This window comes from Grus americana, assembly GCF_028858705.1.
Source record: "Grus americana isolate bGruAme1 chromosome 32 unlocalized genomic scaffold, bGruAme1.mat SUPER_32_unloc_4, whole genome shotgun sequence".
NCBI classification, from domain to species: domain Eukaryota; kingdom Metazoa; phylum Chordata; class Aves; order Gruiformes; family Gruidae; genus Grus; species Grus americana.
The window spans coordinates 1-19,084 of record NW_026561315.1 but is presented as its reverse complement, the minus strand read 5'-3'; the positions used below and the strand labels follow the sequence as shown (position 1 = coordinate 19,084).

At 69.9% G+C, this 19,084-nt stretch overlaps 2 protein-coding genes across 2 annotated transcripts; one reads left to right on the top strand and one right to left on the bottom strand.

The window, feature by feature from the left end:
- Positions 1-211: 211 nt before the first annotated feature.
- On the bottom strand, positions 212-10,633 carry LOC129200120 (valine--tRNA ligase, mitochondrial-like). The gene is made up of 28 exons (XM_054811386.1): positions 10,616-10,633; positions 10,333-10,498; positions 10,142-10,242; positions 9,863-9,978; positions 9,119-9,185; positions 8,943-9,040; positions 8,759-8,840; positions 8,546-8,665; positions 8,356-8,467; positions 7,419-7,507; positions 6,880-6,970; positions 6,236-6,363; positions 6,042-6,145; positions 5,838-5,919; positions 5,662-5,738; positions 5,054-5,247; positions 4,674-4,744; positions 4,470-4,595; positions 4,035-4,139; positions 3,583-3,651; positions 3,418-3,496; positions 3,197-3,324; positions 2,956-3,108; positions 1,940-2,140; positions 1,733-1,844; positions 952-1,148; positions 503-613; positions 212-311 (listed from the first exon to the last, which is right to left on the bottom strand). Exons 1-28 carry the CDS (start codon positions 10,631-10,633, stop codon positions 228-230), a joined length of 3,081 nt encoding a protein of 1,026 aa, XP_054667361.1. The 3' UTR covers positions 212-227.
- A 1,192-nt stretch (positions 10,634-11,825) lies between these two features.
- Positions 11,826-17,959, top strand: LOC129200125 (general transcription factor IIH subunit 4-like; the record flags this gene model as incomplete). Its single annotated transcript, XM_054811393.1, has 9 exons — positions 11,826-11,848; positions 11,916-11,967; positions 12,936-13,099; positions 14,272-14,376; positions 15,096-15,227; positions 16,123-16,219; positions 16,322-16,410; positions 17,677-17,785; positions 17,891-17,959. Coding segments are annotated over exons 1-9 (840 nt in total), but the record flags the coding sequence as incomplete, so codon positions are not given.
- Between the last annotated feature and the right edge of the window lie 1,125 nt (positions 17,960-19,084).

The window sequence follows — 19,084 nt, the reverse complement described above, 5'->3', positions numbered from 1 at the left end:
CGGGGGGGGGACGGACGACACAAACCCCCGGGTTCGGGGTGCCGGTGCCGGTTTCGGGGTGCCGGCAGCTCCCGGTGAACCAAATTCAGTGGCGAGAAGGGGCGGAGCCAGGCTGCTCCCCTCCCCCCCCCCGCTTCCCATCCCCCCGCTGAGGCCGCGCAGCTCGTGACACCTCCCGGAAGAGACATAACGAGGCGCGGGAGTCGTTAAGGAGGTTTTTGGGGGGTTTATTGGGTGTTGGGGTCCCCGGGGGGGTCCAGCGTCTCCAGCGCTCGGGTCAGGCGGGCGAGTTCGGAGCGGAGGGTGGCAACCTGCGGGGGGGGAGGGGGGAGCGTTAACGAGGGCAGCGCTAACGAAGGGGGGGCGGGGGCTGTCCCTCCCTTGGTGGTAACGAGGTAACGAAGCACCCCCCCCTCTTTAATGAGGTTAATGAGCCTCCCCCTCCTCGCAGAGTTAGGGGATGGGAGAACGTTAATTAATTAGCTTAACGAAGGCGCGGTACCTGCTGCTGGCTGGGGGGGCCCTGGGCCCCCCCCAGGGTCTCGAGGTGACGCCGGAGGCTGCGGCTGCGGGCGCGGAGCTGGGCCTGGGCGGCCGCCGGATCCACCAGCCCCTGGGGGGGGGGGCAGGGGAGGGAACGGGGGGGGCCTCCAGCCTCCCGCCATGCCCGGGGGGGTCCCCCCGCCATCCCATAATGCCCAGGGGCCACCCCAGGGCCCCCCCCGGCCTCCCCGTGCCCCCCAGGTCCTCCAGCATCCCACAATGCCCCGGGGTCCCCCAGCATCCCACAATGCCCCTGACCCCCCCCAGGTCCCCCACTATCCCAGCATGCCCTGGGGCCCTCTGCTATCCCACAATACCCCGGGCCCCCCCACGTCCCCCAGCATCCCACAATGCCCCGGGGCCCCCCCAGGTCCCCCAGTATCCCAGCACGCCCCGGGGCCCACTCACCCGCAGGCAGAGGTACACGTGGGTGTCGGGGCCTGCGGGGGCCCCCACCCAACCAGGCCCCAGCTCTGGCTCCGCCCCCGGCGATGGCTCCGCCCCCAGGGGGAGGAGCTGTAGAGGTCCCACCTGTGCCAAGGTCTGGAGGGCGGGGCCTAGAGCCTCCAGCCAATCCCGCGCCTCCGCCGGGCATTGCACCGCCACTGTGCAAGGCATGATGGGATAGCCCCACCTCCAAACATGGCCGCCTCCATCACCCCCCCTTCCCCCCCCAACATGGCTGCCCCCAGTTGGGGCACGTGGGGAAACATGGCCACCTCCCTGCACCCGGGGCATGCTGGGATTGCCAAGCCTCCAACCCTGCTCCCTGTGGTGGGCTGGGCAGCATGGCCGCCTCCAGCGGGTGCCGCCATATTGGAGGCATAGAGAGAGAGAGCACCCAAGTGCATGCTGGGACATGTAGTCCTCTGGGGCAGCCATCTTAGCCTCACCTGGCTGCCCCAGAGCATGCTGGGAGTTGTAGTCCCTACCAACCCTGGCAGCCATCTTGGTTACCCCAGTGCATGCTGGGACTTGTAGTCCCCACATCCAGGCAGCCATATTGATTACCCCAGTGCATGCTGGGACTTGTCCCCACATCCAGGCAGCCATATTGGTTACCCCAATGCATGCTGGGAGTTGTAGTCCCACCACCACCACACTGCACCCCCAGGGCATGCTGGGAGTTGTAGTCCCCCCCAGCCCCCCCGTTGGGCCCCCCCCCCCCGCCACCATGTCCCCCACTCACCGGGGGGCCGGGCAGCCCCGAGGCGGAAGAGATCCCGCAGGCCTCGCGCCGCCCTCACCACCTCCTGCACGGCCGCCACCTCGGCCTCCACCTCGGGGCAGCGCCAGTGCGCCTGGGGGCGGGGGGAAACACCAGACACAACGAGGCATCAGGAGGGCGCAGACCCCCTGGGGAACCCCTCCATGCCCCCACGGGCACGGCACCCACCAGGCGTGCGGCGTCGGGGAAGGGGGCGAGGCAGAGGGTGGTGGGCGCGGGGGCGGCGTGGGGCAGGCGCTGCCAGAGCTCCTCGGCGAGGAAGGGGGCGAAGGGGGCCAGGAGGCGAAGGCCCAGCTCGGCGCAGCTCAGCAGGGTCCGGCGCGTCTCGTCCCCGGCTCCCGGGTCCCGCAGGGCGGGTTTGGCCGTCTCCTGCGGACGGAATGGAGGGGGTGAGGGGGGGACGGAGAAGGAGACGAGGCTGAGCACGGCTGGGGGGAGGACAGACGGACGCGGTGAAGGAGGTGAGGGCGGACAAAGGGGACGGGGGCAACCAGGTAGGGGTCACAGGTGGGGACGGACGGACTCAATGAGAGGACTAAGGCCAACGGCCAAGGAGACCCGGGGGTTTGGCGCCTGTCCGCCCGCTCTATCAACCGCATCAACGTGGGTTGGGTTTGGTCAAGGAGCTACAACAGGTTGGGTGGGACAGACGGACGGATGCGTTCAACAGAGCAGGGGCGGGCTGAGGTCAACACTGCCGGAGAACCGATGGGTTGCGGGTGGATGGACAGACGCCATCAACTGTGTCGACACGGGTTGGGTTCGACAGTCTTGGGTGGGACAGGGGGACGGACGCGCTCAGCAGGGTGAGGTTGGGCTGAGGTCAACGTTCCAGGAGACCCAATGGGTTGGGGCGGACGGACAGACACCAACAACCACATCGACGTGGGTTGGGTTCAACATTCAAGTGGCTACAACAGGTTGGGTGGGACAGACGGACGCACTCGAGAGAGCAGACTAAGGTCAACGCTCAAGGAGAACTGATGGATTGGGGTGGACGGACAGACGGACACCATCGACCCTGGGTTGGGTTCAACGTTCAGGGAGCTACAACAAGCAGGGCGGGACAGACGGAAGGACACGCTCAGCGACACGCTACTGGGTCGAACGCCTAGGGGAGACGTGAGGGGCCGGGTGGGACAGACGGACAGGGCCGCGTGGGACAGACGGACAGGGCCACCCACCAGGTAGACGTCGCAGAAGCTACGCAGCCAAAAATGGTGGACGGCGGCGACGGCGCCGTGGACCTCCAGGGCCTCCATCCGCCGCCCGCACTCGGCCACCGCCTGCGCCAGCCGGCTCAGCACCCACCGGTCCATGGGGCGCTGCGGCACCGTCTGCCGAGTAAGAGGAAGGACGATGGGTGGGAGGGGGATTTCGGGGTGGTAGACCCCCCCCACACCTCGATCTCTACCACCTCGGTACCTCCTCAGAGGGTCGGGGGACAAAACGAGGCCCCAACGCGGCCAGGACAAACTTGACGGCGTTCCAGATCTTGTTGCAGAAGCGACGGTAGCTCAGGGCCGTGCCCACGTCCAGGCGGATGTCGTCACCTACGGGGGGGGGTTGGGGGGGGGGGCGTTGGGGACACGGAGGTGGGTCCCCGGGGGGGGTCTGGGGTGCCGGGTGCTCCCTCGAGCTCTTACCGTGGACGTTGTGGGAGCAGAGGGCCATGCGGAGGGCGTCGGTGCCGCACTCGGGGATGCCGTGGGGGAACTGGCGCCTCTGGGGACGGGGGACACCCACAGGGAGGGTTAGAGGGGGACAGGGACAGGTCTGGGGGGGGACACGGGGAGGGGGACAGGTCCTACCTGGCCCTCTGTGGCCACCGTGAGCTCGTGGGGGTCCAGGATCCTGCGGTGGAGCTTGTCCTGCAGCTCCTGCAAAACAGGAGACCCTACGATAAACAAAAGGGGCTGCGGCGTCACCCCTCTGTCACCGGGGTGGGGGCACAGAGTTTGTTATTGTAGGGTCTCCGAAAAGGGCAGGGCAACGGGGGCTGCGTGTTTTCGTAAGGGCTGCGGAATGAAGTTTGTTATTGTCGGTTCTTTGGCAGAAAAATAATAATAATAAATTTACGATTGCAATATTTTCAAAGAGAAAAATTGTCATCGCAGGGTCTCCTAAAAACAAATCTGTTATTGTAGGGTCTGCTAAAAATAAATCTGTTATTGCACGGTCTCCGTGATAGGGATTTGTTAGATTTGGGGGGGGGTTTTTTGGGGGGGGGGGGGGCTGTTTGTTATTGTAGGGTCTGCTGTACCTGAAGGGAGGCGCCGGCGATGACGTCACGGGGGTCGATGACGTTGCCCAGGGATTTGCTCATCTTGCGCCCGTGGGTGTCGCGCACCAGCGAGTGCAGGAGGACCTGGGGGGGGGGGGGGGGGAACGGGACACACAAGGATGGGGACACCGGGGGGGACAGGGGACCCCGGGAGCCTCAGGACCCCCCCCCCAGAAAGAGGAAATGAGGGTCCCTGGGGACCCCAAAAGGAGGAAATGAGGGACCTTGGGGACCCCCCCGAGAAGGAACACGACGCAAAGGAGGGACCTTGGGGACCCCGGGGAGCCCCGAGAGGGAACAAGGAACCAGCAGGAACCCCCAAAATGAGCAAGACCCGTAGAGAGGGAGGAGACTGAGGGGGTGTGGGGGACTTGGGGGGGCTGGGGGGGGCTGGGGGGGGGGCTGGGGGGGTACCTGGGAGAAGGGCAGGCGCCCGGTGAGCTGCTGGCCCAGCATGACCATTCGCGCCACCCAGAAGAAGAGGAGATCGCTGCCCGTCTCCAGCACGCTGGTGGGGTAGAAACGCTGCAAATCGGGGCTCTGGGGACAAAAAACGGGGGGACACGGGGGTGGGGATGCTGTCCCTGTCCCCTGTGCCCCCCCCCCCCAAAACCTCACCTGCTCAGGCCAGCCCAGGGCGGCGAAGGGGAAGAGCGCGGAGGAGAACCAGGTATCCAGGACATCGGGGTCTGCACGGATTTGGGGGGGGGATCAGCGGGGACCCCAAAAGGCCTCTGGGCCTGGGGGGGGGGTGTTTGGGGGTGCCGGAAAAGCCCAGAGGGTGCTGGGAGGGGGATTTCGGGGTGCCAGAGCACAGCTAGGGGGGTCCCGAGAGGATTTTGGGGTGCAGGAGGAAGATTTGGGGGCAGAGAGACTTCTAAGGCGACAGGAAGGGTTTTGGGGGGACAGAGAGTTGGTTCAGGGTGCACGGGGGGACGCGAGGACAGCGGGGGCGGGGGGGAGATTTCGGGGTGCCCCCCACCCCTCCTTTTCTTCACCTTGCTGGAGCTGGAGCCCGTCGGGGGGGCAGCGGAGGGTGCGGGCGGCAGCGGCACGCGCCTCGGCCTCGTTGCGCCCCACCACCCAGAGACCCTCGGGGTGCTCCTCGGGGGGGGACCCCGCCGGGGAAACCCCCACCCGGTACGCCGGCACCCGGTGTCCCCACCACAGCTGCCGCGAGAGGCACCAGTCCCTGGGGAAGGGGGGTGACATCAGCGGGCTCTGGGCGCCTGGGGACCCCCCCAGATGTCTGGGGACCCCCCTGAGACACCTCAGTCCCCTCTCTGGGTGCCTGGGGACCCCCCCAAGACACCTGAGTCCCCTCTCTGGGCGCCTGGGGACCCCCCCAAGACACCTCAGTCCCCTCTCTTGGTGCCTGGGGACCCCCCCAGATGTTTGGGGACCCCCCCAAGACACCTCAGTCCCTTCTCTGGGTGCCTGGGGACCCCCCCAAGACACCTCAGTCCCCTCTCTGGGCGCCTGGGGACCCCCCCAGATGTCTGGGGACCCCCCCAAGACACCTCAGTCCCTTCTCTGGGTGCCTGGGGACCCCCCCAGATGTCTGGGGACCCCCCTAAGACTCCTAGGTGTGTCCCCCCCCCCTCACCCAACGTTGTCCATCCACGTTTTCCAGTTCTTCTCGTGAAATTTGGGGACGAGTTTGAGACGCCCCGATGTCACCGCCTGGGGAACGGGGAGGGGGGGGGAAGGAGAAGGGTCACAGATCCGGGGGGGTTCCGGGTGTGTCGCATGCGTGTCCCCCCCGCCCCACGTCCCCGTCACCTCTCGGGCACGCTGCGCCATCTCCCGGCACCGCAGGAACCACTGGCTCTTCAGCAGGTACTCGATGACATCACCCGAGCGGCTGCGGGGACAGTGACGTCACACCGGTCCCTGGGGACGTCATCCCCACGCTGGGGGACGGGGACGCGTGTCCCGAGAGGGTGACTGGGATGGGGGGGACACACACACACGCGACAGCGGTACCTGCACACGGGCAGCGTCATGGCGTGGTCCTGGGTGCCGCGGTACAGCCCTCGCTCGGCCAGCGCGGCCACCACCTTGTCCCGCGCCACGAAGCGATGGACGCCCTGGGGACGCGGGGACGGAGAGGACGGTGGCTGGGGACACGGGGAGGAAGGGGACGGGGGGGGGGGGATACGGACGGGGCACGGCGGTACCTGGAGCCACCCCCCGCCCGGGGGACGCATGGTGCCGTCGTCGCCGATGACGGAGAGCAGGGGCAGCCCGTGGGCCCGCGCCAGCGCCAGGTCGGGGGGGCTGTGTCCCGGCGTCACCTTCACCGCCCCTGCGGGGACCGCGGACGTGTTCTCACTGTCGCTGCCGCCCCCACGGCCCCCCCGTCACCCCCATGGCCACCCCTTCACCCACGGCCCCCCCGTCACCCCCACGGCCCCCCCGCCCCCCCCACGGCCACCCCTTCACCCCCACCCCCCATCATCCCCACTGTCCCCCCGCCCCCCCCATGGCCCCCCCGTCACCCCCCAATCTCCCCCCATCACCCCCACAGCCACCCCCACCCCCCATGGCCCCCCGGTCACCCCCATGGCCACCCCCACCCCCCATCAGCCCCACTGCCCCCCCCATCACCCCCACAGCCACCCCCACCCCCCATGGCCCCCTCATCACCCCCACCGTCCCCACCGCCCCCCCATCACCCCCACGGCCCCCCCCGTCACCCCCCCATCTCCCCCGTCACCCCCACAGCCACCCCCACCCCCCAGCCACCCCCCCATCACCCCCCCCGGCCACCCTCCCCCCCCTCCCCCCAATCCCAGTCCCGCCCCCATACTGGTCCCAGTACCGGTGCCGCGGGAGGGCTCCACAGCGGGGTCGGTGACGACGGGCAGGAGCTGCCCCGTGAAGGGGTGACGGAGCTGGCGGCCATGGAGGGACTGGGGGGGGGTGGGGTGGGTGGGGGTGGGGTCACTGCAGGCCCCGCCCCTCCCCGGCCAGGCCCCACCCACCATGTGCTGCCCCTTTAAGAGCACGCAGGCCCCACCCCCTTCCAGGGGCCCTCTCCAAGCCCTGCTCCCCTATTGGCCCTTAAAGCCAAAGCTCCGCCCCAATCGGGAAGCCCCACCCTCTCTACCCCCCCAAGCCCCACCTCTTTCCCTTATATGGACACAACCGCCCAGGAAAAAGGGGAGGAGCTAGCGCAGAACCTCCCCAGCCAATACACACAAAGCAATTACACCCCTTGCCCAGAAGCCACGCCCCCTTGCCCAGAAGCCACGCCCCCATTAAACCCCACCCCTTCTCCCAGCCCCTTGCCCAGAAGCCCCGCCCCCCCGAGGCCCCGCCCCCCCGAGGCCCCGCCCCCCCGAGGCCCCGCCCCCTTACGGTATAGCGGGGGTCCTCGGGGTGCACGGCCACGGCCACGTCCCCCAGCATTGTCTCGGGGCGCGTGGTGGCCACCGGCAGCTCCAGGCCTGGACACGCGTGGGGAGGGGGGGGGACACATGTCAGGGACTTGGGGGGGGACGTCAGGGATGGGGGGGACACGGGGGGGGGACGTCAGGGATGGGGGGGGACACACGGAGGGGGGACGTCAGGGACACGGGGGGGGACAGGACACGGGGGGGGGATGTCAGGGACACGGGGGGGACACACCAGGGACACAGGAGACACACCAGGGACACAAGGGGACACACGGAGGGGGGGGGACACATCAGGGACACGGAGGGGACATGGGGGGGGACACGGGGGGGACACGGGGGGGGACACACATCAGGGACACGGGGGGACACGGCGCGGGGGACACACACACACATCGGGGACACGGCGGGGGGGACACAGCGGGGGGGACACAGCGGGGGGGACACAGCGGGGGGGACACATACACACGTCAGGGACACGGGGGGACACGGCGCGGGGGACACACACACACATCGGGGACACGGCGGGGGGGACACAGCGGGGGGGACACTGGAGACATGGGGGGGGACACATACACACGTCAGGGACACGGGGGGAACAGTGGGAGGGGGACATGGGGGGACACAGGGGGAGGGGGCCCACGGGGGGAGGACACACCAGGGACACGGGGGGACACTGGGAGGGGGATGCGGGGGGGGGACACACACGCGTGTTGGGGGACATGGAGCATATGGAGGGCATGCAGGGACACCGGGGGACACGTCAGGGACATGGGGGGACACTGGGGGGGGCACGCACATCGGGGGACGTGGGAGCACAGGGAGGGCAGGCAGGGACACGCGGGGCGGGGGGGGACACGCGGGGGGACGAAGGGACACTGGAAGTGACACGAGCCGCTCACCGTCCCCGCCCTCCACGGGGTAAGCGAAGGTGACGAGGAGGCCGAAGGTGACGGGCTGGGGGCAGCCGGGGACGCGCAGAGCCGTGGGGCCTGTCAGGGCGCGGGGTTCCACCTGCGGGGACGCGGACGGGGGTCAAACCCCACCCCCACCCCCCCCAAGTCCTCGGGGACGGTCTGGGGACGCGCTCACCTCCACGTCGGCCAGGGCGGAACGCAGGGCGCAGGACCAGGTGACGAGCCGCCGGTCGCGGTGAATCAGCCCGGCCTCGTGCAAACGCACGAAAGCCTCCGCCACCGCCCGCGAGAAACCCTGAGGGGACGCGGTCAGGGACACTTTTGGGGGGGGGGGACACACACGCACACCCCCACCACCCTTTGGGGACCTGGGGGGCACCCGGCTTACGGGGTCCATGGTGAAGGCGCAGCGGCTCCAGTCCAGCGACGCCCCCAGCGCCCGCAGCTGCTGCAGGATCTCGTCACCGTGCCTGGGGACACACACACACGCAAACACCCTTGGGGTGTCACCCTGTGCACACGCGTGTGTGTGTCCCCCCCCCTCGTCACCCCGACCCCGCTGTCACCCTCACCGCTGTTTCCACGCCCAAACTTCCTCCAGGAACTGGGAACGGGTCAGATCCTGACGCCGTAAACCTCGGTGCTGCCACAGCCAGCGCTCCACCACCGCCTGGGAACACGGGGGGGGACGTTGGGGACACGGGGGGGGACGTTGGGGACACCGGGGGGGGGGCCACACGGGTCTCACCTGGGTGGCGATGCCGGCGTGGTCGGTGCCCGGCACCCACAGCACAGTCCAGCCCTGCATCCTCCGCCTGCCACAGCACCCCCAGCACCCATGGGTGCCCCAGGATCCCCTTGAGCCCCCCCCCCCCACCCCACCCCAGTCCCCACGGGTGAACCCCCCAAATCCTATGGGTGCCTCCATCCTCCTCAGGACCCTCTGGCCTTCACACAACCCCCAAACCTGCCCCTGAGGACCCAAATAACCCCCGAGACCCCCAAAAATACTCCTGGAGCACCCACATCTGCCCCCCCAGCCCCCAATAACCCCGAGATCCCCCAAACCTGCCCCCCCAGCCCCAAATACCCCCGAGATCCCCCCCAACTCCCCCACATCTGCCCCCCCAGCCCCCAATAACCCCGAGATCCCCCAAACCTGCCCCCCCAGCCCCAAATACCCCCAAGATCCCCCCCAAATACCCCCAAGATCCCCCCAAACCTGCCCCCCCAGCCCCAAATACCCCCAAGATCCCCCCAAATACCCCACATCTGCCCCCCCAGCCCCAAATACCCCTGAGATCCCCCAAACCTGCCCCCCCAAGCCCCAAATACCCCACATCTGCCCCCCCAAATACCCCACATCTGCCCCCCCCCAAATACCCCCAAGATCCCCCCAAATCTGCCCACCCCAGCCCCAAACAACCCCCCTAGACCCCCCAAAATACACCCAAGGGCCCCAGCCTGCCCCCGCCCCCCCCCCCCCACCGACCAGCGCACGAGGGCGTCCTGGAGGGCGACGGTGAGCGCGTGACCGAGGTGCAGGGAGCCGGTGACGTTTGGGGGGGGCAGCACCAAACTGAGGACGTGACGCTCCCCCCCCGGCGCCTGGAAGGAAACGTGGGCTGAGACCGGGCACAACTCGGCGCAGGAGTGAGCCGAGACCGGACACCGCTCAGCGCAGGAGTGGGCTGAGACCGGACACCGCTCAGCGCAGCGATGACGCGTAATATACCACCCCCCACCCCGGGGTGCGTTCTGCCCCACTCACCGAGGCCGGGGGGGTGAAGAGGCCCTGCCGCTCCCACCAGCTGTACCAGGCCGCCTCCACGTAGCGGGGGCTGTAGGCGGGGGGCAGCGCCACCCCCGTGGCTGCGCCCCAAAAGCGTCACCGTGTGGCACCGTCACGGCGTGTCGTCCCCCCCCCCCGTGCCCCGCCCCCCCCCCCCCCCCACCTCGTACCCTTCTTGCCGTCGGGGTCCAGGGGGTGCTGATACTCCACGATGGTTTTGGGGGTCCAGCCCTTGGGGGGGGCTGTGGGCACCTGCGGGGCAGTACAAAACCAGTATAGACCAGTATGAGCCAATACAAACCAGTACAGACCGATACAGACCAGCACACACCAGTGCTCCCCCCCCAGCCCTCCCAGTGCCCCCCAGCTCCACCTCCCACTTGCGCACCTCCCCTCCCAGTTGCCCCAGCACCCCACATCCCAGCGCACCCCATCTCCTCCCAGCCCCCCCACCCCCACAGTGACCCCCATCTTTTCCAGTATCCCCAGTCCCCCGCCCAGGCCCCCTCAGCCCCTCTCCCAGTTGCCCCCAGTCCCCCCCCAAACCCCTCGTGACCCCCCACCTCTTCCCAGTCCCTCCCAGCCCCCCCCCAGTTGCCCCCAGTGCCCCCGAACCTCCTGGCCCAGTCCCCCCAGTGAGTCCCTGTGACCCCCACCCCCTCCCAGTTGCCCCCAGTGCCCCCCAATCTCCTCTCCCAGTGCCCCTCACCCCCTTCCAGTCCCTCCCAGTTGCCCCCAGTGCCCCACAACCCCCTCTCCCAGCCCCTCCCAGTGACTCCCACCTCCTCCCAGTCCCCCCAGTTACCCCCAGTGCCCCCCAATCTCCTCTCCCAGTCCCCCCAGTGCTCCCCACCCTCTCCCACTCCCCCCCAGTTACCCCCAGTGCCCCCCAACCCCCTCTCCCAGTGCCCCCACCCCCTCCCAGTCCCCCCAGTTGCCCCCAGCGCCCCCCACCCCCTTCCGGTCCCTCCCAGTTGCCCCCAATCTCCTCTCCCAGTCCCCCCAGTGCTCCCCACCTCCTCCCAGTCCCTCCCAGTTGCCCCCAGTGCCCCCCAACCCCCTCTCCCAGTGCCGCCCCACCCCCTCAGTGCCCCCCACCTCCTCCCAGTCCTCCCAGTTGCCCCCAGTGCCCCCCAACCTCCTCACCCAGTGCCCCCAGTGAGTCCCTGGGACCCCCCACTCCCTCCCAGTTACCCCCAGTGCCCCCCAATCTCCTCTCCCAGTCCCCCCAGTGCTCCCCACCCTCTCCCACTCCCCCCCCGTGCCCCCCAACCCCCTCTCCCAGTGCCCCCATCCCCTCCCAGTCCCCCCAGTTGCCCCCAGTGCCCCCCGTACCTGGGCCCCGGCCCCCCCCAGGGCCTGTCTCTGTCTCTCCCTCTCCCGCCGCCGCTCCTCCTTGTGCTGCCGGGCGCGGAGCCGGGCCTGCTCGGGGGGGTCCCACCGCGGGGTCACCCCGCTGCACCGGGCCCGGCCCCCCACCGGTACCCGCAGAGCGCGGGGGGCGGCGGTCAGGGCACGGGTCAGCGCCGGGGCCGCCAGGGGGGGGGGGGGGGGGGCGGCTACGGGCGACCAGGCCCCAGCGGCCGGTTGCCCCCAGGTGACCTCCCTCACGTGACTGGCCCTCTTCACGTGACTGACCCCCACACGTGACCGCGGCGGAGAGATGGACGGGAGTCTCCCCTTTGGGTGGGGGCGTGGCTTGTCGAGAGGGAGGGGCGTGAGCGGCAGCGCCCCCACGTGACCCGGCGCGGAGCAAGGCGGGAAAAAAAAGGGGAGGGGCCAGGGCGGCAGTGGGGGGGCGTGTGGTGAGTGGGGGGGGGACGGGGGCGGCGGGGGGGGGGCAGAGATCGGGGGGGCAGAGATGGGGGGCACAGGTCTGGGGGGGCAGAGATGGGGGGGGCAGAGATCGGGGGGGCAGAGATGGGGGGCACAGGTCTGGGGGGGCAGAGATGGGGGGGGCAGAGATCGGGGGGGCAGAGATGGGGGGCACAGGTCTGGGGGGGCAGAGATCGGGGGGGCAGAGATCGGGGGGGCAGAGATGGGGCAGAGATGGGGGGCACAGGTCTGGGGGGGCAGAGATCGGGGGGGCAGAGATCGGGGGGGCAGAGATGGGGGGCACAGGTCTGGGGGGGCAGAGATCGGGGGGGCAGAGATGGGGGGGCAGAGATTGGGGGGCAGAGATGGGGCAGAGATGGGGGCACAGATCGGGGGGGCACAGATCGGGGGGGGCACAGATCGGGGGCACAGGTCTGGGGGGGCAGAGATGGGGGGGGCAGAGATGGGGGGGCAGAGATTGGGGGGCAGAGATGGGGCAGAGATGGGGGCACAGATCGGGGGGGCACAGATCGGGGGGCACAGGTCTGGGGGGGCAGAGATGGGGGGCAACGATCGGGGGGGCAGCGATGGGGGCACAGGTCTGGGGGGGCACAGGTCTGGGGGGGCACAGATCGGGGGGGTATGGGGGGTGGACGGGGGGAGCGCAGATCTGGGGTGGGGGGGATCGGGGTGAAATTTGGGGGGGCAGCGGGGGGGCACAGGTCTGGGGGGGGGGTTGGGGGCTGAGGAGGTGCAAGAGGGGCTGGGGGGGCAGTTGGGGGGTACCGGGGGGGCACTGGGGGGCAGTGGGAGGCGGGGGGGGGGGGCAGAGGTCTGGGGTGAGGGAGGGGGGCTGGGGGGCATTGGGGGGACACTGGGGGGTAGTGGGTCCCGTGTGCCCCCCCCCCCAGCGCTGCCCCGTCCCGGGGGGGGTCACCCCGCTGTGCTGCTGCCCTAGGGGACGCTGGTGGCGGGGGGGTCCCGATGGAGCCCACGCCCCCCCCCCCGGCGGCAGCGGGGGCAGCTGCAGTGCAAGAACCTGCACGAGTTCCTGCGGGGGCTGAGCCCCCCCGTCCTCGACCGCCTCTACGGGCACCCCGCCACCTGCCTGGCCGTCTTCCGGTGAGCCCCCCGACCCTGACCCCCCCCCGGGGCACCCTGACCCCCCCCTGGGCACCCCAATATCCCCCTGGGGCACCCTGACCCCCCCCAGGCACCCTGACCCCCCACGGGGCACCCCAATATCCCCCTGGGGCACCCTGACCCCCCCCAGGCACCCTGACCCCCCCTGGGCACCCCAATATCCCCCTGGGGCACCCTGACACCCCCGGGCACCCTGACCCCCCCTGGGGCACCCTGACCCCCCCCGGGGCACCCCAATATCCCCCTGGGGCACCCTGACCCCCCCCAGGCACCCTAACCCCCCCCTGGGCACCCCAATATCCCCCTGGGGCACCCTGACCCCCCGGGGCACCCTGACCCCCCACGGGGCACCCCAATATCCCCCTGGGGCACCCTGACCCCCCCCCAGGCACCCTGACCCCCCCTGGGCACCCCAATATCCCCCTGGGGCACCCTGACCCCCCCCCCCCGGGGCACCCTGACCCCCCCTGGGCACCCCAATATCCCCCTGGGGCACCCTGACCCCCCCCAGGCACCCTGACCCCCCCTGGGCACCCCAATATCCCCTTGGGGCACCCTGACCCCCCCCAGGCACCCTGACCCCCCCTGGGCACCCCAATATCCCCCTGGGGCACCCTGACCCCCCCCCCGGGGCACCCTGACCCCCCCAGGCACCCCAACACCCCCCCAGAACCCCCCCATCACCCCCCCCAGACACCCCCATCCCTTTCTACACACCCTGCACCCCACTGGAGCACCCGGTCTCTGGGGTGGGGGGGGGGGGGAGGGCACCCATGGGTGGGGTTCCCCAGGCCCCCAGATCTCCCCCCCAGCACCCCCAGGGACCCCCCAGGACCCCCCCCAGATCCCCCCCAGCACCTCCTAGCCCCAGCCCCCCCCCCCCCGCCATGGGTACCCCGTGGCTCAGCCCCCCCCATGGGTGCCCTCACAGCTCAAACCCCCCCCCCCATGGGTGCCCCCCCCCCATGGGTGCCCTCACAGCTCAAACCCCCCCCCCCATGGGTGCCCCCCCCCATGGGTACCCCGTGGCTCAGCCCCCCCATGGGTGCCCCCACAGCTCAAACCCCCCCCATGGGTGCCCCCCCCCATGGGTGCCCCCACAGCTCAACCCCCCCCCCATGGGTGCCCCCCCCCATGGGTGCCCCCCCCAGGGAGCTGCCGGGGCTGGCGCCGGCGGGGGTGATGCGGATGCTGTTCCTGGAGCAGCCCCTGCCGCCGGCGGCCGTCGCCCTCTGGGTCAAGAAGGAGCACAGCAAGTGGGTGGGGGGCCGGGGGGGGCCCTGGGGGGGCTCTGGGGGGGGCAGGGGGGACCTGAGGGGCCTGGGGGGGGCCCTGGGGGGGCTCTGGGGGGGGCTGGAGGTCCCTGAGGGGCCTGGGGGGGGCCCTAATGGAGCTGGGGGGGGGGGCAGGGGGGACCTGAGGGTCCTGGGGGGGGCCCTAAGGGTGCTGGGGGGGGTCTGGGGGGGACTGGGGGTCCCTGAGGGTCCTGGGGGGGGCCCTAAGGGTGCTGGGGGGGGCTCTGGGGGGGACTGGGGGTCCCTGAGGGTCCTGGGGGGGGCCCTAAGGGTGCTGGGGGGGGCTCTGGGGGGGACTGGAGGTCCCTGAGGGTCCTGCGGGGGTCCCTAAGGGTGCTGAGGGGATCCGGGGGGTCCCTGGGGGGCTCTGAGGGACCCTGGGGGGGCGAGGGGAGCCCTAAGGGTGCTGGGGGGGGGTCTGGGGGTCCTGGGGGGGGACCTGGAGGTGCTGGGGGGGCCCTAAGGGTGCTGAGGGGATCCGGGGGGCTGGAGGTCCCTGAGGGTGCTGGGGGGGTCCCTGGGGGGGTCCCTGGGGGTGCTGAGAGATCCTGGGGGGGGTCTCCAGGGATCCCAGCAACCGTGGGAGGGGCCCGAGGAGCCCGCTGGGTTTTGGGGGGCACCGGGGGAGGTTGGGGGGGTCCCGAGGGGGAGCACCCACACCGGGGGGGGGGGGGGCACAGGGAGCAGGCGGAGAGCCGGGAGGTGCTGCTGGCGCTGCGGCTGTGGCACCCCCACACCCTGCCGGGGGGGCGGCCGGGGGTCGCTCTGCACCCCAACTTCCGCCAGAACCTGCGGGTCGCCCTGCTGGGGGGGTGAGTGGGGGGGGGGCGGGGGGCGTGGGGGAAAATGGGGGTACGGGGGGGACAGTGGGGGGTAAGGGGGGGTTACACGGGGTACGGGGGGGAAGTGGGGGTGCTGGGGGGTAATTTGGGGTGACGTTGGGTATGGGGGGGTCATGGGGGGGTGGGATGGGGTGATACGGGGGGGTCATGGGTGTGGGGGGTAATTTGGGGTGACATGGGGTATGGGGGGGTCATGGGGGGTCATGGGGGGTAATTTGGGGTGACATGGGGTATGGGGGGGTCATGGGGGGATATGGGGGGTGCTGGGGGGTAATTTGGGGTGACATGGGGTACGGGGGGTCATGGGGGGATATGGGGGGTGCTGGGGGGTAATTTGGGGTGACATGGGGTACGGGGGGTCATGGGGGGGTGGGATGGGGTGATACGGGGGGGTCATGGGGGGTGCTGGGGGGTAATTTGGGGTGACATGGGGTATGGGGGGGTCATGGGGGGATATGGGGGGTGCTGGGGGGTAATTTGGGGTGACATGGGGTACGGGGGGTCATGGGGGGGTGGGATGGGGTGATACGGGGGGGTCATGGGTGTGGGGGGTAATTTGGGGTGATGGGGGTACCGGGGGGGTCATGGGGGTACAGGGGGTGCTGGGGGGGTAATTTGGGGTGGCGGGGTACAGGGGGGTGGGATGGGGTGATACGGGGGGGTCATGGGCATGGGGGGTAATTTGGGGTGACAGGGGCTACCGGGGGGGGTACCCGGGGTCACAGTGGTGTCATGGAGGGGGGGAAACTTGGGGTGCTGGGGGGGGGGGGAGCAGGGAACCCAGGGTAAGGATGGGCACGGGGGGGTGCTGGGGCAGGTTCTGAGGTTTTGGGGGTGCTGGGGGGGGGGTTTGGGGGGGCCGCAGGGGCCAGGCGTGGTCGGACGACACGAGCCAGCTGGGGCCGGACAAGCACGCCCGCGACGTGCCGGCGCTGGACAGGTACGCCGAGGAGCGCTGGGAGGTGAGCCGGGGGGGGGGCCGGGGGGGTCCCCGATATCTGGGGGGGATGGGGGGGGGCTCTGAGGACCCAGCTGGACCCCTCCCCTGCCCCCCCCATTTTTAGGTGATTCTGCATTTCATGGTGGGGTCGCCCAGCGCCGCCGTCAGCCAGGATCTGGCCCAGCTCCTCGTCCAGGCTGGGCTCATGAAGAGGTTTGGGGGGGTCCCGGGGGGATTTGGGGGGGTCCCAGGAGTATTTAGGGGGAGCTGGGAGAATATGGGGGGTCCCAGGGAGGATTTAAGAGAAGCTGGAGGAATTTGGGGGGGTCCCAGGGGTATTTAGGGGGAGCTGGGAGAACATGGGGGGTCCCAGGGAGGAATTTAGGAGAAGCTGGAGGGATTTGGGGGGAGCTGGAGGGATTTGGGGGGGTCCCAGGGGGGATTTGGGGGATTCTGGGGGGGTATGGGGGGGTCCCAGGAGGATTTAGGAGGAGCTGGAGGGATTTGGGGGGGTCCCAGGGGGGATTTGGGGGGGTCCTGGGGGGGTATGGGGGGGTCCCAGGGAGGATTTAGGAGAAGCTGGAGGGATTTGGGGGGAGCTGGAGGGATTTGGGGGGGTCCTGGGGGGGATTTGGGGGATCCGGGGGGGTATGGGGGGGTCCCAGGAGGATTTAGGAGGAGCTGGAGGGATTTGGGGGGGTCCCAGGGGGATTTGGGGGGGTCCCGGGGGGGGTTCTTGGGGGATTTAGGAGCAGCTAGAGGGATTTGAGGGGATGCCAGGGGGGAGCTGAGGGGATATGGGGGGTCCTGGGGGATTTTGGGGGGTCCTGGGGGGATATTGGGGCCATTTGGGGGGTTTTGGGGGATTTGGGAGGAAGCTGGGGGGGTATGGAGGGTCCTTGGGGGGATTTGAGGGGGTGCTGGGGGGAGATATGGGGGGGCCCTGGCAGGATTTTGGGAGATATGGGGGGCCTGAGGGATTTTGGGGTTCCTGGGGAGATACGGGGGGCATTTGGGGGGTTCGGGGGGGGGCGGGGGAGGGCTGCAGGGGGTCTCAGGAGAGCTGACAGCCCGGGGAGGGGTTGGGGGGATTTGGGGGGTCCCGGGGGGGCTCAGGGGGATATTGGGGGGTCTGGGGGGGGGGGAGCTCAGGGGGGAATTAGGAGGCCGGTGGGGGAGTGACTGGGGGGGCTTGGTGGGGTTCGGGGGCCCACGGGGTGGGGGCCAAGGTCCCTGGGTGTATTGGGGTGCTGGGGAGGGATTTGGGGTGATTTTGGGGGGGGTCCCAGGGTTTGGGGGTCCCCACGCAGGTCAGCAAATCCCTTTTGGGGGGGGGGGGGGGTGGCTGCTTTGGGGGGGCCCCTGCCGTGGTTTGGGGGTGGGCTCCCCCAAAATTTTGGGGTGCCACCTACTGCGGTTTTGGGGTGTCGCCCCCCCCCCTCCCCCAGTTTTGGGGTGCCCTGACGGGGGTCCCCGCAGCGAGGGGGGGGAGGCGCCGTGCATCACGTCGGCCGGGTTCCAGTTCCTGCTGCTCGACACCCCCGCCCAGCTCTGGTACTTCGTGCTGCAGTACCTGCGGGGGGCAGAGGTAACGCGGGGGGGACCCCAAAACCGGGGGGGGGGGACACCCCCAAACCGGGAGCCCCCCCAATCTGTTCCCTAACGGCCCCCCCTAACTCTCCCCCCCCCCCAGGCTCGGGGCATGGACCTGGTGGAGATCCTGTCCTTCCTCTTCCAGCTCAGCTTCTCCACCCTCGGCAAGGTGGGGGGCACCCCAAAATTGGGGGGGGGCACTCAGGGCTGGGGGGGGTTGGGAGCTGAGGGGCATGTGAGGGGGGGTTACTCAAATGGGGGGGGGGGAAGCTGGGGGGGGCACCCCGGTGTTTGTTTGGGGGGGGCCCTCACCCAGCCCCTGACCCCCCCAGATTGGGCTATGGAGGGCTGGGGGGGGGGAACTAACTGGGGGGGAATGGGGGTAACTGGGGGGGTACTGGGGGGTAACTGGAGGGGGGGTAACTGGGGTTTACTGGGGGGGTACTGGGGTGATGGGGGGGTAACTGGGGGGGGTAGCTGGGGTTTACTGGGGGTAACTGGGGGGGTACTGGGGGGTAACTGGAGGGGGGGTAACTGGGGTTTACTGGGGGGGTACTGGGGTGATGGGGGGGTAACTGGGGGGGGTAGCTGGGGTGTACTGGGGGTAACTGGGGGGGTACTGGGGGGTAACTGGAGGGGGGGTAACGGGTTTACTGGGGGGGTACTGGGGTGATGGGGGGGGTAACTGGGGTTTACTGGGGGGGTACTGGGGGTAACTGGGGGGGTACTGGGGGGTAACTGGTGCCCCCCCAGGATTACTTGGTGCAGAGCTGGGGTAACTGGGGGGGGTACTGAGTGTAATGGGGGGTTACTGGGGGTAATGGGGGGGTTACTGGGGGGGTTACTGGGGGTAATGGGGGGTTACTGGGGGTAACTGAGTGGTGCCCCCCCAGGATTACTTGGTGCAGAGCTGGGGTAACTGGGGGGGTTACTGGGAGTAGTGGGGGGGTTACTGGGAGTAATGGGGGGTTACTGGGGGGGTTACTGGGGAGTTACTGGAGGTAATGGGGGGGTTACGAGGGGGTTACTGGGGGGTTAGTGGGGGTAACTGAGTGGTGCCCCCCCAGGATTACTTGGTGGAGAGTTGGGGTAACTGGGGGGGTTACTGGGAGTAATGGGGGGGTAACTGGGGGGGTTACTGGGGCTAATGGGGGGGTTACTGGGGTAATGGGGGGTTACTGGGGGTAACTGAGTGGTGCCCCCCCAGGATTACTTGGTGCAGAGCTGGGGTAACTGGGGGGGGTACTGAGTGTAATGGGGGGTTACTGGGGGTAATGGGGGATTACTGGGGGGG

Excerpts from the sequence above, each read along its gene's own strand:
- LOC129200120 (XM_054811386.1), bottom strand. Across the intron at positions 6,146-6,235 it reads CGGGCGGGGGGTGGCTCCAG|GGCGTCCATCGCTTCGTGGC; the intron begins GTACCGCCGTGC and ends CCGCGTCCCCAG. Across the intron at positions 312-502 it reads GCCCCCCCAGCCAGCAGCAG|GTTGCCACCCTCCGCTCCGA; the intron begins GTACCGCGCCTT and ends CCCCCCCCGCAG.